Raw genomic sequence first — 20,102 nt, 5'->3', positions numbered from 1 at the left:
TGTTTTGTTTTGTTTTACGTACAAGTAATCAATCATTTCACGAAAGAAGACGAATAATTGTTCACTGAATAAATCAATGGAAATGAGCAATGCACAAACATACAGGCTTTCCTTGGATGTTTCTTTATTAGAGCTATTTTGGTTAAATTTGGTAACTATTTGTTTCCATCATCACGATATATATTATAATAAAGGCCGAGACAACAACTTTTAACCAACAATGCCATCTGTGTTTTTAATGTCTGCCGGAAACCTATGAAGAAGCAGGAAAGTATTTCAGTACATGATATTCTGCACGTTGAATGTGCAGGATTTCTAATTTGCATAGTTTTTTTGTTTTGTTTTGTTTTTTTTTTTTTTTGTTTGTTTTTTTTTTTTTAATATAAAGTTGAGTTTTGAGCACCATGCAAGATGACGCACATTTTTGCCAGCACTTCGGATTACGTTATAGTCCCTGCATTTGCACTCCCCGGACGCGCATCCCAGCAGTGCCATATGCTAACTCATTGAAAACCAAAGCGGTTAACGCCAAAATTCGCCCAACGTGCGCCCTGGTAGCCGGTTTGGGCCCACTTCCCCTTTTGTTTGTCTCTCTCACATCATTAATGGATGTGTCGCTGCATTCTGGGCGATGATAACCCATAATACAGCCATACCGTTAGAGATTACGTCATAAGTTATGCATTAACCGAGGAGGACGAGTTTGGTTGTTTGTCTAAAACTTTAAAATCACCCAATTTCAAATTATTTTTGACTAGCCAAGGTAATTAATAGCTAACACGGCTGAATTATTTACAGAATTGGTTGCCTGGTAACAGAAAAATTTCCTAAGAAGAAATTACCACTGAATATTTTTTTATGCCCTCTGTTCATACAGACATATGCCGACCAGGATGGAGTTACTTTGGTGGTTACTGCTACTTCACAAGCCGTGCATGCGCCTCATGGCTGACCGCAGAATCAAACTGTTCAACAATGCACTCAGATCTCGTGACCGTTCACAATCAAGAGGAAAATGTCTACATCCAGCATCGCAATAACGGCGAACGAAGTTGGATTGGTTTGAATGACAGAAGTGTTGAAGGATCGTTTGTTTGGACCAACAAAGAAGTGAGCAGCTTTAGGTTCTGGGCGCCGAGACAACCAAATAACTGGAGAAATGAAGACTGCGTGCAAACTTTAGGTGCCAAGCATGGTTACACTTGGAACGATGTGTCATGCGATAATTGCAACAACTTTACTTGCTTTTCAGGTAGAGTGCAGTAGATATGTCCACCTCATATATAACCGTGCCAGAAAATGACTTGTTGATATTGTTTGAGGAGAGTGTAGTCGCGAATTCTACCCCAGCCATTATGAACTGATTTAGCGTACATTTTCTCTAAATATCGTCTCTTTAGTAAGCGTCACTCCTTTAGGCGATTTTGTGAAAATAATATAACTTCTGTAATCTAAATCCAATCTATACAGGTGAAGCCTTGTTATCTATGAACGAATAATAATACAATAAAAAATAATTATCCCAAATACGTACACTGATATGTCATAAATAAATAAATAAATAAATAAATAAATAAATGAATGAATAAATAAATAAAAAACAAATCAGAAATCAAAAGGCTGGCAGATCAGCCCATAGGTAAATAAAAAAATGTCGTAATTATTATCGAATTAAAACAAAAAACCCTCAATCGACAGGTTTTTGTCACTCACCATAACTTTGCAAGTATCAAAACTACAACAAAGTGTGATGAAAGCTTTTTATTTACATGCAGGATAGATAGTACGTGCAGATGACGCTGAGATGACGCTTTTGATGTACGCAATGGACGTTACCATGTCATATGACACAGCAATTATGTCACGTTTTCAAACTGTTGACCATATTAGATTTGTTAGTGTTAGAAAAACCTCAAAAACGGACAAAATTGACCAAAGACGAATAGAAATAACACAAAACCACAATCATAATACAAGAACATGAATTTACTATAAGAAACTCCATCTTTAACGATTTGACGATTTTTTCGATTTCCCCGAAACAGGCCTGTTATTTAATTGTTTGACATTAGTAACATTAAATTCAGTGATCAAAATTGGTTACCATTACAACAAGAAAATAATTAAGGCCTGACCTACCATGCCAATTTCTTTTCCTCGTAAATTTCGGGAAAAAAACATAAAGTTTCCTGTCGTTTGCACAAAATATTACTAAAATTTATTAAGCTCAACAGTCGAACAGGGAGAATTTCCCCCCTCTCTGGATAGGCTTAATGTCGTTGTCTTTTTGTTGCATCTTTTCAGACCTAGACGAATGTACTACAAACTCATTTGACTGTGACCCCAATGCTGCTTGTCAAAACACCGTGGGCTCGTACACCTGTGGCTGTCAATCCGGATATACGGGAAATGGCAAGATTTGCAATGGTAAGAAATTAATACTTATTACTCAAACAATTCAGTGTAAAATATAATTCTGTTTTCATCCGCATGGAAGTGGTAATGCTGGTAATGTTTTGACCGAGGCGATGAAAACGACGACGGTAAAATACCAAATACGAGACTGAGGATAATGGTCACTAAGTCATGACCGCGAGCACAAGAATGATCATGTAATTAAGGAAAAATTGTGCAGTAAAAGCGTGAAAGTTACATCAGACATAACATATAGCACATTATTGCAATACAGTAATTGTAGACAAGCGTTACATCAGTTCATATTGTTTAACAGTAACAGTTGGATCACCAGAGCTTCCAGCAGTGTTCTTTGTTTTGTTTTTGTGGTTTGTTTCGCCAAAGGAGTGCGGGTGTTTTAATTTGGGAACGACCAAAAAGGCGAGAAAGGAGAGCAAACCAGGGACACTAAGAAGCTTTCTGACATAGAAAAAAAAAGAACTTAGAAGATGCAGGTTACGACAATTTCCATATGCAACGTTTGCTGTCATTACCCTTTCGTAGATATAGACGAATGTGTCACCAACTCTTACAGCTGCGGTGTGAATGCCTCGTGCAGAAATACCGACGGATCCTACACATGTGTTTGTAATTCTGGATATTCGGGCGATGGACAAATATGTATCGGTAAGTGTCTTTTTTTTTTCTAATTTGTAGCTTACTCAAAAGAAGCACTGAACCTATCTTAGCGAGTGCGAACATGACATTTAGGAATACAAACTAGAAATTAAAGAGGCTCGCAGCAGTTTTCCCGGACTTACGGTGGAAGTTTTGAAATTACAATCTCGCATAGAAGATAAACTTCGATCTCCTTCATACTACATCATTGTCTCAAAATATGATCAAAGTTAATTTTGTTCATCGATTTCCAAGGACAACCTATGACGATAACTGCACTTAGCCTCTCATTTTAAACATTGTCAATTATCTCGAAATCCTTCTCTTTTTGTTTGTCTGGGTCTATTCCACTGCTATTCACGGGCTTTGAATATTTATGATTACGTCTTGCAAAACTTAAAATTATAACGGAAGACTTGAGAGGTAGGAGTATATACTTATGTAGATTTTACGTTTTGAACGACTTCACGTGACCATAAATAGTCAAAGAACGTGAATAGCAGTGAAATAGATCCGGACAAAAACAATTAAATAAAACTCTTGTTCGGAGAAAGCGAATAAGGACTGGACCTTGACCAAGGTTCATCCTTCTTATCTAAAACGGTTCTTGAGCCTTAAACTTGCACGAACACCGAAAAGAATTATTATTCTAACCGCTTGTTATTTAACAGAAAAAAAAAAACTGTTAGCGCATTTTAAAGATAGATACCTTGATTTCTGCAAAGTAGGAACTTTTTCACTAAAAATTAGAGACACCCGTAAAGCTCAATATACATTTAGAATGTTTTGCTATAAGGAAAGACCTTTCAACGAAAATTAAAGAGAAAATGTCAAGTTTTGTATTGCCAGCGGTTTTGGTGACAAATGCGGGAACAAAAAAATGCCACGTAAAAATTGATTCATACAGATTTTTTTCTAATGTCGCCTGCAAATTGTATAGATTTAGTACTATAAAACCCTAAAATTTCGTCATTAAGTGTCGGACAAGATTTCGAGATAACCGACCATGTTTAAAATTAAAGGCTATGCTCTATCGTTGCGATGGTTAAAGTTTTTTCTTGAGTAGTTAGATGTTTGAGGGTATCAGCTCACTTTTCAAAAAATGATAAAAAAATCCCATACAAATCCTTATAAATCCAATATTTTTCCTAAACCCCATAAACCACACATTATCTCACCCCAATAACTACATAAAATACTATTTCAGCCTTTGAATTCAACCCTAAACTCAAAAACCTAAAAACCTAAATCCTCGGTTTCTCAAAAACCTAAATTTAGGTTTTTCAAAACCGGTTTAAACCGGTTATTCAATTTTATGTAACCTTATTTATATTCGAAAAATGAGTAACACCTTTGATCACAATGATAAAACATATTTTATTCATCCAACATTTGAGAATTACGGAGCCTCAGATGATGGTTACATAATCAACCGAAAAAGATTGGAACCAAGAAAAGGATATTTGTCTGAGAACGGCTATTATATAATTTCTCCGGGACGTAACAATACATGCCCCGCTCATCGATTCGTCTATGAGGCCGTAAATCAGACACATATTCCGTCTAAAATACAGGTAAATCACATTGATTCCAATCGCCAGAACAATTCAATTGAAAATTTGCAATTGGTAACAGCCTCTGAAAATATGAAACACATGCACAAAGCCAGAAAAGCCTTTTTTAACAGCTCATACTCTGAAGAAGAATTGCAAACAGTCAATAGATTAATGGAATTTCCACCAATGGAAGACAATGATTGTGAGTTTACACGCACAGAAAACAGGTTAATCAATAAGATGTATTACAGAATGTGTCACGATATGGACGACACTGATTTTCCACTTTACAGGGATTAATGATGTTGAATACAAGGCTAATTTAATCAACATTTTGATTTGACCATGAATGATGTGGTTTTGGAAGACAATTTTGACATGAATTTGAAAACCAAAAAGGTTTAAAGACAAAAGTCGTATATTTAAAAAAAGAGAAAATAAGTGGAAAAAATAAATTTGAAGAAATGTCTGAGATTCAAAATTGACCTTAGATTTCATGAATATTAAATGGAATTTTAGGCCAAGATGCCAAACAAACGAAAAACAAGCAATATGATTGATTCCGTCGGTAGTCAATCATTATCGAAAAAGCCGACAATGCTGCTAAAGAGTTATCCAATGGCTCCTCTGTCAGAAAATATTGGAAACAAACGCACACCAAAAATTAATATGACATATAAGTATAATATGAACAAATCTAATTTATCAAAATTGACGAAAGATCAATTAATAACACTTTTACTTGAAAAACAACGTCCGGTTCCAAAGCCTCGAACTAAGAAAATGGTTCCAATTCCAAAGCCTAGACAATCTGTCAAACAAATGGTAAAAGATTATGAGAATACAATCATCAAACCACCTGTTCAATTTAGAGATGGACCTCAACCTTTGCCGAGAAACAACATAATTCCACCTCCGATTCAATTTGCTGATAAACCCAAAGCTGCACCCAGAGTGAAAAAAGTATCATTTGATAATCAATTAATACCCAAAGCAGCACCAAGGATGAAGAAAATGGCTCCAGTTCCAACACAAAGAACCCAAATCACAGAAGTTGCAAGAGCATTCAAGGGATATACAAAATCTTATGAAGTTGGAATTAAAAATGAAACAGATCCTTTGATTCAAATGAGTTCAACCAGATTAGCTATTGCTCATTTTATGAAACAATTATTAACTCAAATGAAAGGAATTAAATTTATTGAAACTTTGACAATTTATTTTGAACAACAAAAAGGAAACCAAACTGTCTCCAGAATTGGATATTTTAATAGTAAACCAAAAACAATAACTAATGCCAATGATTTTCAAGAATCTTTGGATGTTAATGTTGAACAAATTATGAATGATATTCACAAATGGATTAGTGAAGGTTCAGCTTGGATAATTAAATCAATCAATGGACATTACATTATTATTATCAAATATGAGCCTCTTACTGGAAGTTCTTATATTCAACTTCCAACTGAACTTCAACATCACAAAAGTGGATTGATTAATCTCAAGAATAAAGATAATGAATGCTTTCGTTGGTGCCATGTCAGACATTTGAATCCACAAATTAAAGATCCACAAAGAATTAAGAAAACAGATAAAGCATTTATGCCCCAATTGAATTATGATAAGGCATTGAATTCCCTGTTTCAGTCAAACAATATAACAAAGTTGAAACACAAAACAATATTAACATCAATGTTTTCGGTTATGAAAACAAACAAACTTATCCAATTTATGTGTCCGAAGAAAAGTTTGAAAATGTGATGAATCTATTACTTATTTCAGATGATGAGAAAAATCATTATGTTTATATTAAAAATTTTAATAGATTTATGTATCTAAAAACAAGAAATAAAAATAAGAAACATTTTTGTATGCATTGCCTTCAATGTTTCTCCAAGGAAGAAATATTGTTGAAACACAAGGAAGTGTGTATTGAAATCAATGGTGAACAATCAATCAAAAGGCCTGAAGTTGGCTCAAAAATAAAATTTACAAATTATAATAAACAAATGAAAGCACCATTCGTGATTTATGCTGATTTTGAAGCAATTACTGAACCAATTCATGGTTGTAATCAATCTAACCAACAATCTTTTACTGAAGCTTATCAAAAACACACTGATTGTGGTTATGGATACAAAGTTGTTTGCTGCTATGATGACAAATATTCCAAACCAATAAAATATTATCGTGGAGAAAAAGCTGTTTACAAATTCATGGAGGCAATGCTTGCTGAAGTCAAATACTGCAGACAAACTATTAAATACAAACTCAATAAACCATTACTTATGTCTCCAGAAGATGAAGACAAATTCCAAAAAGCAACATCTTGTCATATTTGTGGTAAAAAATACAAGAAAACAGATAAACGTGTCAGAGATCATTGTCATATTAATGGCGAATTCCGTGGCTCAGCCCATAATCAATGTAACAGGGATTTTACAATAACTGACAAAATCCCTGTAATATTTCATAATTTGAAAGGATATGATAGTCATTTTATAATGCAAGAAATTGGTAAAATTATTGAGACCAATACTTATGTGGATAGAAAAGGTGAAACCAGACAACACAAAATTAATGTAATCCCAAATAATATGGAGAAATACATGGCCTTCATGTTGGGTTATAATTTAGTATTTATCAATAGTCTTCAGTTTATGAATCAATCATTGGCTAATCTTGTAAAGATTCTACCAGAAGATGCATACAAATATACCAATGAAGTCTTCAAAGGTGAAAAACTGCAATTAATGAAACAAAAAGGAGTTTATCCGTACGATTATATGAGTAATTTTGATAAATTCAATGATACTCAATTACCAACCAAAGATGAATTTTACAGTCAAATGAATAATACACATATTTCTGATGAAGAATACAGTCATGCACAAAATGTTTGGAATACTTTTAATTTGAAAAATATGGGCGAATACCATGATTTATATCTCAAATCTGATGTTTTATTGCTGGCTGATGTATTTGAAAATTTCAGGAAAACATGTTTGGAATACATGTTAAGCCAGAGGCTTATTTTTATTGCACGCGCCAGGGGCTTTTGTTACCACGGAAACGACCGCAGGTTTGTCTCCAGTTACGGGCAAGCGTGATTTGCATAATTAGTTTCACACATTCTTTCGGACGCCTTTTGGACAGGGGAAAACCGCTTCTGTCAATGTAGAAATGTACAACTGGTGAATCTTAGCAGATATCTCGAGTTAATTTATAGCAAAACACTTCATGGGGTCAGACTATATTTGGTTAATCTTTCCTCGCGGTAAATATGAATTCGGGAAGCGCGCTAAAAGTGATTCATTCTTCGTGGCTCTCGCGGATCGCACCGTCGATCTCATCCTCTGTTCGAAGGATGATTCATCGAATTTTCTCGCCATCCTTGGATCCGCAGAGGACATGGTTCGCCTTAAACGATGAGTTTTGCGTGGTTCCTCCGAGAAAATTTTGCAGTAATGGTATATTTGACATGTTTCCCGAGGAAGTTTGCCGCGTAAACATTGTTGACCTTCAAGACGAAAATGGCGGGCCGGTACCTTTGTCGTGGTTTAACAAGGGAGCCAAAGCTGCTGAAACCCTGTTTGCTGGTACTACTTTCGCTGTACTCGCTGGAAATCTACGCCGGAAAAACCCTGCCGAAGATGAGTTTTTTAAATCTGAGTTCTTCCAACATTTGAGAAGGGGACTAAACAGAGCAGAATTGTTGTTTCGAGCCTACGATCGCGAATTTCAGAGTTCTATTCTTGACTCTACTCTGAGAGGTAACGAAAGATGCATCAATGCTATGGATGATCTGGCTGCAGTTGATTTCAAGCCTGAACCTTCCTCTGTAGATCTCTCGAATCGCTCTCTGAAAAGCCCGCCGAAAGCCGATGAAAGCCCGCCAAAATGTTCTACTCCTTGCATCTCGAGTAATTCGTCAACTTTGAGTTCACCTGCGTCATCTTCATCGTCTCCAGATGGTTCTATATCATTAGTGTCAGATATAGAATGCTCTTGCCTTGCCCCACTAACCAAGAAAAGGAAGATCCGGAAAAAAGTGGAAACTGTGATGGAAAGCGTCAATACGGTGTGTTCAGGTTATGATGAGACATTAAGCGAGATGATAGCACAGCTGTTGTGCCCTATTTGTCAGTCGGTTGCCCTTCGTAACATTTGATAGCATTTCCAACGATGTTCAGATTTAGTAGTTTTTCTGGCTCCAAGTCCTCGTAATGGTAAACGCTATGACAACGTTCCAAAACACAAACAGGCAAAAAAAAAAATAAACAAGTAAGTAAGTCGCTTTTTATTGGAATTCTATGTAAGCCGGGACATTAGTTTCCTATTTAGTACCCGAAATGCATAAAATAGCTTTGACAGTAATCTTGAATGGACCCCCCCCCCCCTTTTTTTTTTAATTTAGGAGCTGTTCCATTTTTATTTCCTCCCCACCCCCACCCCAGCCCGTCTGGATGTGCGCGCGTTTCTGTAACGCAATCTCATTGTGATCACGGCGGAAGGTCAACGGAACATAACCGATTTCTTGACGAGAATCTCCAGTTCAAAGCAGGATTTAAATGGTTGCTGAAAGAATTTTTGGTCATTAAGGATAACAAAGAAATATTTGACACCTTGCACACGGCAGCTTATGGGGCGAAAGGCAATTTTTTCGGCTGATGGTTGTCCTGAAGGACTTTGAAGAATTCAACTCAGTGCCGCGTTTACGGGCGGCAGTGTATTACAGTGATTTCGCACAACAAATCATCGAAAATGCGGCTGTATCCGACTGAAACTATAATTTGATATATTTTGAAATATCCAGTTCTCGATATTTCACGAGGTAAGTGGAATTTATCGTTATTTTCTTCGTAAATCGTTATTTTCATGTTGTTATGCTAATTACGAAGGCGGTGTTTGTTGACAAAAGCACAGTTAAAACTTCTTCTTCTATAATTTTCTCTTTTTAACTGCCCAAAAATTTTATTGCATATTCGTACAGATGAGACATTGCTCTTTAACCGGGATGCTGTTTTAGGATGCAAACTGATGTATCTTTAGCGATATTTTCCTTTAAACTCGGCCATTTTTTTGGCACTTGAAGAGTAGTTCAATAAGGAAGAAATTAAAAATTTTGTAAAAAAATCAGATTTCGATCAAATTCCCAAAAAAGCTTCTCAACACAACAACAAACATTTGCTTGTTTCGAATAATGAGATTTTGTTCGGATTTGTAACGCTTTCTTCGTAAGGCAAATTCTTAAAAGTGTGGCCTAAAATGGCCGCTGAAAGCCCTCTCAGAGCGGTAAAACCAAGATGGTCGCACTACAGCTAAAATACGAATCGAACTGAGCTGAAAGTTATATTTATGTGAATCACTTATATAGACCATTCTTCTGAGAAAGTTTGAGGGATTTCATTTTTTCTCGTCCAAACGACGATAGTCGATATTTACAGAGGACGGCTCTTATGAATAGAACCAAACTTGGAAAAAGTGGGGTAAGTCGCTTATCCTTTAATTTTTAAAACTTTAATTTGTTTTTTATTTTATTTAATTTAATTTAATTTGTTTTAGTTCATGATCATGTTAATTAATTTATCAGTCATTGTAAACAACAACAACAACAAAAGTTTATTTCCTTTTCCAAAGCTATTCTGTAACTTATTTGGATTTTGCTTGAGTGGAGGAAATAATCTGCAGTACAATTAATTTTTATTTTTTTCTACTTCAGTGTTGCACGGCTAAACACATACGACAGAGCACCCTCATAGCTCTGCTAACGTAGCTCTGTTGGCAATTTTGATTGTACTATTTTGTTCAAAAGAAAAACAAGCAAAAGAACGGCGCTAATCCCCATAATCCATGTCGTGTTTAGTGTTGTAAACAAAAGAGGTTCTTTATTCTACGTCATCGATTACATGCTATACTGCAGACAATTTTTACGTCCAGTCTTTAAAAGGGGGAAAATGTTGCTTTTCTTAGGCAATTTTCGGCCTTTTTCTTTCTTCTTTTACACTTTTTGTGCTGTTTGCCCTTTATTATAATCCAAATGCTATCTTTTGAAAAGAACGTTGTTTTGGGGTCTAGAGTATCCCTTTAATCACTATGTTAAGTTTGTTTTTTGCTTTTACATATAGAAATCATGTGACACACCCATCCTGCTTACCAAAAATAGCATGAAGGCACTTAGAGCCATGGTGTTTGAAAATGTGCAGAAACTGATGGAGATAAAACCAATCCAAGACCCAGATATTCCTGGCTTTCAAGTTGCTCTTGAACCAGTTGTTCAATGGCTGGTCAGAGAACTCAGGCTGCATGGCAAGGTGAATAATGAAATTCAGTTGAGCTTAAAACTAGATGGAAGACCATTTGTTGGTAAGAATATTCTTGTTTTCTTGTGTACCTTTTTTTTAGAAAGAACTCAGTCATGGATTTTGCATGCCCAATGTGAAACTAACATTAAGTTTGAAAATATTGTTTTGAAGGTTTGCAATATTTTCTAAATTTTTTTCTTGAGCTTGTATATTTTATGGTTGATTTGATTAAGCGGATGTTGTAGATTTATTGTTCCTCTAACTAATGCTAAAAAGAAAAGAAAATGAGTGGATGATATTTTAAAATGCACATAGCCTTTGAGGTAGCTTGCATACTCACTTGAATAAAATCCCATTTTGCTTAAATTTTCAGGTCGAAATCAGGTTTTAGTTGGTGTAGTTCCAAAGGAAACACCATTTCTTTCAAATGAAAGTTCCAAATCAGTGTGCCCATTAGCGATTGCTAATTGTAAAGAAGACAGGTCAGTATTTTTCTCTTATTTACAATATATTCTAACTCTTACAATTATTAGACACTCAACTAGTTCTATTTGAAACCTGCAAATTCTGATGTGTTCTTCTATTTTTCTCTATTAACAATTACACTGTAGATTATGAGCTTGAGTTTTCTATTGTGTGATAGCTGATGAGGGAGCAGCCCCAATCAGCTATCATGCATAGAAATTAGAACAAATAATCTAATAATTTTTGTTTCAGTATAAATCTGCTAGTCGTTCAAAACTAAACAAGTAAATTTATTATATCCTTTTTCGCAGACACTTCGAAAGCGTGACGAAGAGGCCGCCATTTTGTTGAAAACCACTACTCGCTATCTATCACAGAATAGATAGCGAGTAGCGTAGCCAATTAGAAAATGGCGTTCGTAATAGAACACTAGTAGTTATTTTATACTAATCACTAATAGACCATGATTATAAGCATTGTTGTCAACAGGAAAAAAGTCTCTATAAGCTGAAACTAATTCACCACCATTTTCTATGTGTGGCTGTCAACTTGACTGCGCCCAAAGGTGACCAAAGGGTGCTACAGTCAAAGCTCTCCTTATAACCGCTCTTGACTAGTACAGTCTCTTAGAGAATACCATGCACTATTATACAATGTAGTCTCCTTGTAGTCACCGGTTTGCAGCACCTTGTTGACCATTTCCTTGAAGAAGACTCAGGGTAGCATAATAAATCAAAGTGTTAAGTTACACTGTAATATCTTGTTATCCCAATTAAATGCTAAACATTACTAAGAAACTCACAAAATCCATGATTGTAGCTGACATTACTGTCAGTTATGGATAAATATACACTGTAGCCACTGTCCTTAGATGTTCTCCTAAGGACACTTAGGACTTAAATATTTATAATATAATGTAGGTCTGTGGGCAACCTTTCCTAATATGAACAAAATGTGTTTCTGTCTCAAGGGAAAGCTTGAAAAAGCTAATTACCAATGTGAACAAGCAAAAGGACAAACTGAAAAAAAAATGGAATTATCGTGGATGGACAGACCTACACTGTGACGTTTAAAGGTAGGAGATTGAAATTAGTCAAAAAGTGTTGTTGTTATTGTTTTCTTAACTGTATCTGCATGCTTATGTGTCTGGTTATAATTTATATTGGGAGTCGCTGTGGTTGGATACTTAGCTGGACTGCTATATCAAACTTTATTAGTTTGTCAGCTCTAGCTCTGGTATTGGCAATTTTAATCCTGGGGAAACCCTGCAAAGGAATAGCACCTCATAGAGGAGGGGGGGGGGGGGGATAGTAGCTGAATACCCCTTCAGGTTTCATGGTACAGAAATCCAGATCATCTAGGTGTTTACCATTTTGCCACTTTGCCTGATAGACGACTTTAACTTTTTTACTGCTGATTATTATTAACAGTCTACAATGTTTGATGAGTGAAACTAAATAAAGAACAGCAGTAATTCATTAATAACAATTTACTTACATGTAAGATTGTTATATTAATAATTGTTTTTTGCAGTTATACTGGACTTAAAGGCATTGTACCTGCTGCTTGTCAAGGACAATGATGACAAGTTTAAACTTGGCAAGCAAGGCATTGATGTTGAGTTCTGCTTTATATGCAATGCCATAAGGGTAAGTAGATTATTTAACTTAAAAGGTTTGGGTTTTAACATTGTTTGCGTTATGGTAGTTGTTAGTTGTACGATATACACAAAGTGATGAAAATGTTACGTCAGGAAGGCCGTGTACTTGTAAAGTGCTGGATTTGAAATCTGGATTTTCATATCTTCCATCCAACCACCAGCTGGATTTGTTTCAAGTTCTACTCCTTGACTGTGTTATGTAAATGGCCAACTGGCCAGCTTTCTACCTTTTGGAATTTTGAATAGTTTATGTTTAATTTGCAGTATTTGTTTTTTTTTTTTTGGATTTATGCTCTCTCCAATAAGCCCATCTGAGCGTTACATCAAAATGATAACTTTACGTTTGTTCAGTGGCGCCTGAAAAAATATGCACATTGGTTTCATCTCAGTTTCATCTCCTGCTTGTTTGCTCCTTTTGAGGTGGACGCAAGGGCAAAATGCATACACTGCCTTCGCATCCACCTGGGAAACCTGCACGGCTGATGTATATGTGGACTCAGGCGGTACTGTTTGTATGTATGTTTACTTATTTATTTATTTATTTATTTATTTTATTATAAATAGTTAATTGATAGATGACTTCAGAGTGACATCATTGTCTCTGCTTGTCAACTAATATTGTATCACACATGAAACATGTTGGGTTCCAGTGAAAACTATTTTGTAGTTTCTCATATGGTAAAGTGTAACAACTGCTTGCACATTTACCAGTAAATCCAACTGTAAAATACAGTGTAGGTAAATATTGTGACAATTTTCCCTTTAGGGTTGTTCATGTGATCTTGGTTCACATTCTGTTTGCCTGGAGCATTTTAGTATGTCTAAGGTCAACATTGGAAGGTAAATACAACTTCACTATTTATTCTTTCTTGTTTTTTTTTTTTTTTTTACATCAAAAGGTCTTCCATGTGATTTGATTATATGGCAAAGCTGACAAAATTAAAAACTATGAACTGTGCATGTATATTTGTAGGTTACACCCTTCCCTTTTTACCAGCTCATTTGCTGTAACAAACAATTTTATATGGTCTGCTTTAGTTTCAGGGGTATCCGGGATGACCTTACATTCCTTTTGGAGGAAGATTTGTCCTCCGTAAATCTGTGTGCTCTCCACTGTGAGCTTCGCAACACAGAGCAGCTTCTCTCGTCATTAGGATTATTTGCTTATAGAGTGGGTTCTCTCCCAGAATGTAATGAGGAGTTGTCACAGTATGGGCCTGAGAACTTCAATAGTCGGATAACTGTGAAGTTAAAGGAAGGCCAGGAGACTGCTGTGGAAAAGCACAACATCAAGGCTGCCTCATTTTCTGGTAAGTACACCCTAACCTGAAAAATGTTATCATCAAAACACGTTTAAAAGGCAAATTCTGCATTCAAACCTCCCCCTGGAATGGAATGCTAGCCCAATTGCAGGGTTAACCCCAGCATTAAATAAACAGTTATGTCTGCTGCCTAACTATTAGCTTATGATATCAACCATTAACACAGTGGAAACCTAGTCTGTTAATACAGCCATTGAACAGTCATAAATAGGGTATTTAGAGAAAAAAAAGAGCTACAAACACAGTTTTGGGGCCAAGAGAATTCAGTTGTAATTATGTGCAGATGATAAAATGATAAATCTGCTTCTACGTGTATGTACATAATATAATTTCTATTTTTTAATAAACATTCTGTTATACACATTTCTTGAGTGTGAAAAATAATTTTGATATTTAAAAATCGACCATGCAGTGATGGCTTGCTCCGATTCATAATTATGTCCTGTGATGTTTGCTCATCATCATAACGTAAAAATGATTTGCGTGTATCCATAAATGGAATTAACCAGTACCAACATGGCACCATGATCACTGGTTTCTAAGTTGAACCAAAATATTGGATGTTAATGTTTTAAACCCTGCCAATTTTATACTCTTGAAAGGTAACACTGAAAGGGAATTCTTGGCAAACATTGAGTCAATTGTCAGAAACTCCTTGCCACATGAAAAGCTTAAGGCGTTTTACCACGATCCTGAAGTTGCCAAGCTGGCATTGCTTAACAAGGTGACCTTCTGCAGTGAACGAATTAAGGTATCTGCTATGCAAATAATACTATTATTTTACAGCTTGAATTTAACAATTCTCAACTCATAAATATGACTTTTGCAAATTTAAGTAATTCATTTTTACTTTGATTTTTTTTTTTAGTACTTTGAAGATATCATTTCGACTAATAAGTTTACAAGAGACTTTGGTACCAGACAGGTGGAAATTAGCCTTCTAGGTTCAGGTATGTGTTAATAAAAAAAAATAATGCGGGGTCATTTTTCCTTCAATTTATTAAGACCAAAATGCTTGTATTTATTCTAGAGGTGGGAAAGGAAATTCAGTGGAAGCTTGATGGTTGGCAACGCAAACTAGAAGAGATGGAGAAAAAGTTCATGGAGCTTTCAGCGCCCAACTGTATCCCAAAAAGGGTAAAAAAGGCCAGAATGGTCAAGGATGACCAGTTAGCAGACTATACAGCAGAAGTAGTGTTTGATTTTTTCTTGAAGGTAATACAGTGTAACATTCTTCTCTTGACTTGTCTACAATGTAGACACCATACTATTAGAGTTAAGTGTTTGTATGCCATTTTAAGGCTTTATGGGTGTACCTGAGGGTAAAAAAATAACCACTGCTCCAATCGGGTCTTCCTTGTTAATTCTGATACATGTATGTGGTTTGGGACAGCCACAAGCCGCATAGTAAATGTGCAGGTGATTTTGACTCGATAATGACGGAGAGTAACGCCGAAACGTCGTCTGCTTTTTAGAGTTTTTAAAATGTTTTTAAAGAATCTTTTAGCGTTTAACTTTTCGATAAAATATTTTTTATCAATAATTTTAGTTTGAACACTCAATGCAGAACTTTACTAGTATTTGCAGTGTCAGCATATAATCATTCACCCCTTAGTTGATCCCTTATGGCGTTAACTTCCCTCTTAGGTGTTCACTGCCTGGAAAGACATTGCAGAAATTATGAGGAACGGTGTCTATAAGGAAGATCAGCAGCACTTAATTGATATTTTTGACATACAGGTAATTAGTGACCATACTTGCAATATTATTTTAGTTTAGTGAAAACTGTGGAAATTAGTGGAGGAGGTTTTAAAGCCCTAGGATAGGATCCAACTTAGGATAATGAATTTAAGACAAAGAAAAATTAAAAATCAAGCTTGTTTAAACAGTTTTAAACCGAGGAAAATTCAGGCTATGACAGTAATTAAACATGCTCAATAGTAAACTAGACCTTACAACTTTCTGAGCTTGATGTCTACAAATGAAAAGCATTTGTTCATGATGTGAGTTATTATATAGCCTAGTAGTCACTTGATCATATAGCTGTATCTAATACAAGAGATTTTCAATTAAAGACTTGTGTTTTACATGTTGGAAATGTGCAATGAACATAGCCAAATTTTCCGAGTTAAAAAATGTCAGTTACATCATTTACTGTACTTATATTTAATTGGGTCATTACTTCATAAATTATTATTTATTGCAAAATAAGCTCTAAATTAAATATCAGTGCTAATATGTTAGCTTGTCTTTACTTTCAGTGCAAAGAGTGGGGATTCCTTCTCAGAGAAATGTTTGGAAGTAAACTGGGAACTGGAGATTATGGACACCTGACCATTGAACATGTGCCCATGCTGATGAGGAATTTTCTCAGTCTGAAGGAGTATTCTAATCAAGGTTTTGAGGCTACACACAGTCTTCAAAGACTGCTGTACTCCAGGTCTACCTCTCATGATAGGCATGGAAGTGGATCTTCAAGTAAGTGTTCATTCCACTGGAACATGAATAGATACAGATACATTCAACTCTTACCTTCCTGACACCTCGCAATTACGGACACCCCGGACATCAGCTAAATCCCCAGCAATAATTAATTGAAGACGTTTGACTGAAATAAATTCCCACTATAACGGCTCTTTCTTTTAAGGGCACTCGTGGTCCCGAGTTTGTCCACAATAAAAAGAGTTTGGTGTAATTACTGTATGAAGATGATCCACATTTGAAACACTGTCTTTCACATTCTTGCATAGTCCTGAAGATGTTAATTTTTCATTGTACCAGAACTCACATGCTTATGTTCTTATGTAATATTTTTTAGTTGGTCAGATGCTGAGGCATTTTTTTGCGGAAAAACTGCTTTTCATGAGGTTGTGCTTCCTACTGGCGGCGGACAGTATTGAAAATGGTATGTATGATTTTTAACGAACACAATATTTATTCGATCACATTAATTAAGGTTGCTAACTGCTCACTAAGCTAAGCTAAACCTCTGAGGCCCTGATTTGAGAGCTTACTCATGGACAAACTTTGACACATTGTAAAACAGCAGATGTTATACAGTATGTCCTTTACGTTTTTTTCTTTTTGGAAGGTAAAGTTGCAGGAAACAGAGCTTTCTGAAATAGAGAGAACTTATTAGGGAGGGGGATCTTGTTGCATATGTAATTTTGACAGGTGGGGTAGGTTTAACAGGAGAATTCGTAAGTTGAATAAATTTAACAAAATCAGCCATAGCAATTGTTTGTTTCTCTTTTCCACTATAGGAAAGCCATTCCACTTCAGGGGATGTGGTTGGCCTCAGAATAAGGAATTGGTGTGGTCACTGGATGATAAGAAATGGATTGTTGCAGTGAACAACTTGTTCTCAATGACCTTTGGTGAAGATTACCTTGCATATGAGTGGGATAAGGGAAAGCAGTCAGTTGTTATCTCACCAGAAAGCATCCCATCTTATAACTGTGATCATGCTTTGTGGGAGAGTGCCTTAAAATCACTGTGTCCCTCTACCCAGTCTGGATTCTCAGAGACACCTATCCTCACACCTTCCCTCTCTCCCAAGTCAGCAAGTACTCTTAAAGGTGATCTTAATATCCCACAAATGCCTATTACCACCTCCACCAAAACACCATCTTCATCTACTGCAGTGATCCCCTCTCACTGCACAGATTTAAGAGTATGTGTCAATGGAAATACAACCAGAGGTCAGCTTGCAATGCTAAATTTTCCACCAGTTGTCCAGATTAAAGATGACGACATTAAGCTTATTGTTGGTGGCACACGTCTAACCAATCCCTTAGTGGTTGGGGTTAGACCTTGTGAAGCTACAGTCAGAAAGTGCCAGGAACTTCTGTCTCAAGCAAATAATTTAGAGGATGATCAAGATTCTGATGTTGCAGTACAACTTGGCAATCTGGGTGTGTTTGACCAGCACTCACTAGAAATTTGGAGAAAGGCTGTCATAGGTGCAGATGTCAAACGTAAAGTAATTCAAGAAAAACAATGGCTTTTGAACACCCGTGTCTTAACAGACGGTCAAATTCAAGAGGTTGCAAGCTTCCTCTCTGATTCCAAACCACAACAAGAAATTCTCCGCTTTGGAAACATTATAGTTGATGCCAATGATCTGTCATCACTTGTTGCTGAGAGGTACCTAACAGGCTTCATTATTGATGGTGCTTGTTTAAAGTACTGTCCAGAGGCACAGGCTAATGGTGCACAATGTATCTATCTGCCCTCTTTTACTCAGACGTGGGCTGTCAGTGGAAGCAAACTTCATTCTAAAGTGGTGGCCTACATTTCTGGCAGAGAACTGAACCAGCTCCAGTGGCTAATGACTCCAATACACATCAACAATAACCACTGGGGTCTTCTTTGCCTTAACATGTTGTCATGTGAAGCCTTTTTTGATGATGGGCTCAAAGTCAATCCACCTTTGAATATCTGTGATATTATTCAGAATTTGGTGGAGGTCATTAATTTGACAATGTCCAAACAATCCTCACCACCTCTGCCACCATCATGGAACATTTCCCTTCCCATTCAACGGTTTGGTATGCCTGTCCAACCTTTGCATGGAGAAGGTTGTGAAAGCTGTGGCATGGGTGTCATTCTTGCAGCCAAGGATTTTCTGAATGTTGGTCAGGCCACAATTCCACATTTTAACTGGTTTTTCAAGGACATGACAGACCACCGTCAAAGGCTATTATATCAATTTGTTCAATGGAAGTAACTCTCACTGCAGAAATAGTGATCCCTATATCAATCTCATTATCCAAATTAGTATTTTTCAGTTGACTATTGTTTTCATAAAACGTATCATAAACCTAAGCCAATTTGTCAGGCTATCGTCTCCTTCAGGGTTTACAGGCGGCGCGCCCATACCCTGAGGTGACGAGAGCCTTTTTGTTTTTTGTTGTTTAGTCACTATCCAAAATTAGTATTTTTCAGTTGACTTTTGTTTTTATAAAATGTAGCACAAACCTAGGCCAATTTGTCAGGCTATCGTCTCCTTCAGGGTTTACAGGTGGCGCGCCCGAACCCTGAGGAGACGAGAGTCTTTTTGTTTTTTGTTGTTTAGTCATTATCCAAAATTAGTATTTTTCAGTTGACTTTTGTTTTTATAAAGTGTAGCATAAACCTAGGCCAATTTGTCAGGCTATCGTCTCCTTTAGGGTTTACAGGCGGCGCGCCCAAACCCTGAGGTGACGAGAGCCTATTTGTTTTTTGTTTAGTCATTATCCAAAATTAGTATTTTTCAGTTGACTTTTGTTTTTATAAAATGTAGCATAAACCTAGGCCAATTTGTCAGGCTATCGTCTCCTTCAGGGTTTACAGGCGGCGCGCCCGAACCCTGAGGAGACGAGAGTCTTTTTTTTTTTGTTGTTTAATCATTATCCAAAATTAGTATTTTTCAGTTGACTTTTGTTTTAATAAAAATAATGTATCATAAACCTAGGCCAATTTGTCAGGCTATCGTCTCCTTTAGGGTTTACAGGTGGCGCGCCCAAACCCTGAGGTGACGAGAGCCTTTTTGTTTTTTGTTTAGTCATTATCCAAAATTAGTATTTTTCAGTTGACTTTTGTTTTTATAAAATGTAGCATAAACCTAGGCCAATTTGTCAGGCTATCGTCTCCTTCAGGGTTTACAGGCGGCGCGCCCGAACCCTGAGGAAACGAGAGTCTTTTTTTTTTTTTGTTGTTAAATCATTATCCAAAATTAGTA

At 36.2% G+C, this 20,102-nt stretch overlaps 3 protein-coding genes, 1 long non-coding RNA gene and 1 pseudogene across 5 annotated transcripts in view; 4 read left to right on the top strand and 1 right to left on the bottom strand.

Moving 5' to 3' along the window:
• LOC146466087 (uncharacterized) overlaps nucleotides 1-20,102 on the bottom strand; it is a 277,353-nt gene that overhangs the window by 37,231 nt on the left and 220,020 nt on the right. The gene's annotated exons all lie outside the window — the stretch shown is intronic.
• The window catches only part of LOC146466095 (uncharacterized), a 150,696-nt pseudogene that overhangs the window by 16,749 nt on the left and 113,845 nt on the right, over nucleotides 1-20,102 (top strand). Inside the window, exons 13-14 of the transcript XR_014868147.1 lie at nucleotides 878-1,252; nucleotides 2,305-2,427. The product of XR_014868147.1 is annotated as an uncharacterized LOC146466095 (transcript). The remainder of the gene's footprint in view (nucleotides 1-877; nucleotides 1,253-2,304; nucleotides 2,428-20,102) is intronic.
• LOC146466097 (uncharacterized) overlaps nucleotides 1-20,102 on the top strand; it is a 166,967-nt gene that overhangs the window by 80,688 nt on the left and 66,177 nt on the right. The gene's annotated exons all lie outside the window — the stretch shown is intronic.
• On the top strand, nucleotides 10,089-12,478 carry LOC146466102 (uncharacterized). Its single transcript, XM_085127869.1, has 3 exons — nucleotides 10,089-10,994; nucleotides 11,307-11,415; nucleotides 12,369-12,478. The coding sequence occupies exons 1-3, from the start codon at nucleotides 10,796-10,798 to the stop codon at nucleotides 12,469-12,471; spliced, it is 411 nt and encodes a 136-aa protein (XP_084983995.1). The 5' UTR covers nucleotides 10,089-10,795; the 3' UTR covers nucleotides 12,472-12,478.
• Nucleotides 11,803-19,754, top strand: LOC146466101 (uncharacterized). The gene is made up of 11 exons (XM_085127828.1): nucleotides 11,803-12,473; nucleotides 12,932-13,047; nucleotides 13,825-13,898; nucleotides 14,097-14,368; nucleotides 14,983-15,131; nucleotides 15,249-15,330; nucleotides 15,411-15,595; nucleotides 16,028-16,120; nucleotides 16,642-16,858; nucleotides 17,199-17,285; nucleotides 17,644-19,754. Exons 3-11 carry the CDS (start codon nucleotides 13,876-13,878, stop codon nucleotides 19,107-19,109), a joined length of 2,574 nt encoding a protein of 857 aa, XP_084983954.1. The 5' UTR covers nucleotides 11,803-12,473; nucleotides 12,932-13,047; nucleotides 13,825-13,875; the 3' UTR covers nucleotides 19,110-19,754.

Source organism: Pavona decussata, unplaced genomic scaffold, assembly GCF_977016875.1.
Source record: "Pavona decussata unplaced genomic scaffold, jaPavDecu1.1 SCAFFOLD_154, whole genome shotgun sequence".
Classification (NCBI taxonomy): Eukaryota; Metazoa; Cnidaria; class Anthozoa; order Scleractinia; family Agariciidae; genus Pavona; species Pavona decussata.
The sequence above is the reverse complement of the archived record's forward strand: the minus strand, read 5'-3'. Positions and strand labels throughout refer to the sequence as shown.

What these genes read in the sequence shown, in the direction of transcription:
- LOC146466101 (XM_085127828.1), top strand. Translation starts at nt 13,876, where the DNA reads ATGTCTAAGGTCAACATTGGAAG. An exon ending in TCTAAGGTCAACATTGGAAG is followed by an intron (nt 13,899 to 14,096) that starts GTAAATACAACT and finishes GGTCTGCTTTAG; the next exon opens with TTTCAGGGGTATCCGGGATG. An exon ending in GCATGGAAGTGGATCTTCAA is followed by an intron (nt 16,859 to 17,198) that starts GTAAGTGTTCAT and finishes AATATTTTTTAG; the next exon opens with TTGGTCAGATGCTGAGGCAT.
- LOC146466102 (XM_085127869.1), top strand. Translation starts at nt 10,796, where the DNA reads ATGAAGGCACTTAGAGCCATGGTGTTTGAAAATGTGCAGAAACTGATG. An exon ending in AGATGGAAGACCATTTGTTG is followed by an intron (nt 10,995 to 11,306) that starts GTAAGAATATTC and finishes TTAAATTTTCAG; the next exon opens with GTCGAAATCAGGTTTTAGTT. An exon ending in GCTAATTGTAAAGAAGACAG is followed by an intron (nt 11,416 to 12,368) that starts GTCAGTATTTTT and finishes TTCTGTCTCAAG; the next exon opens with GGAAAGCTTGAAAAAGCTAA.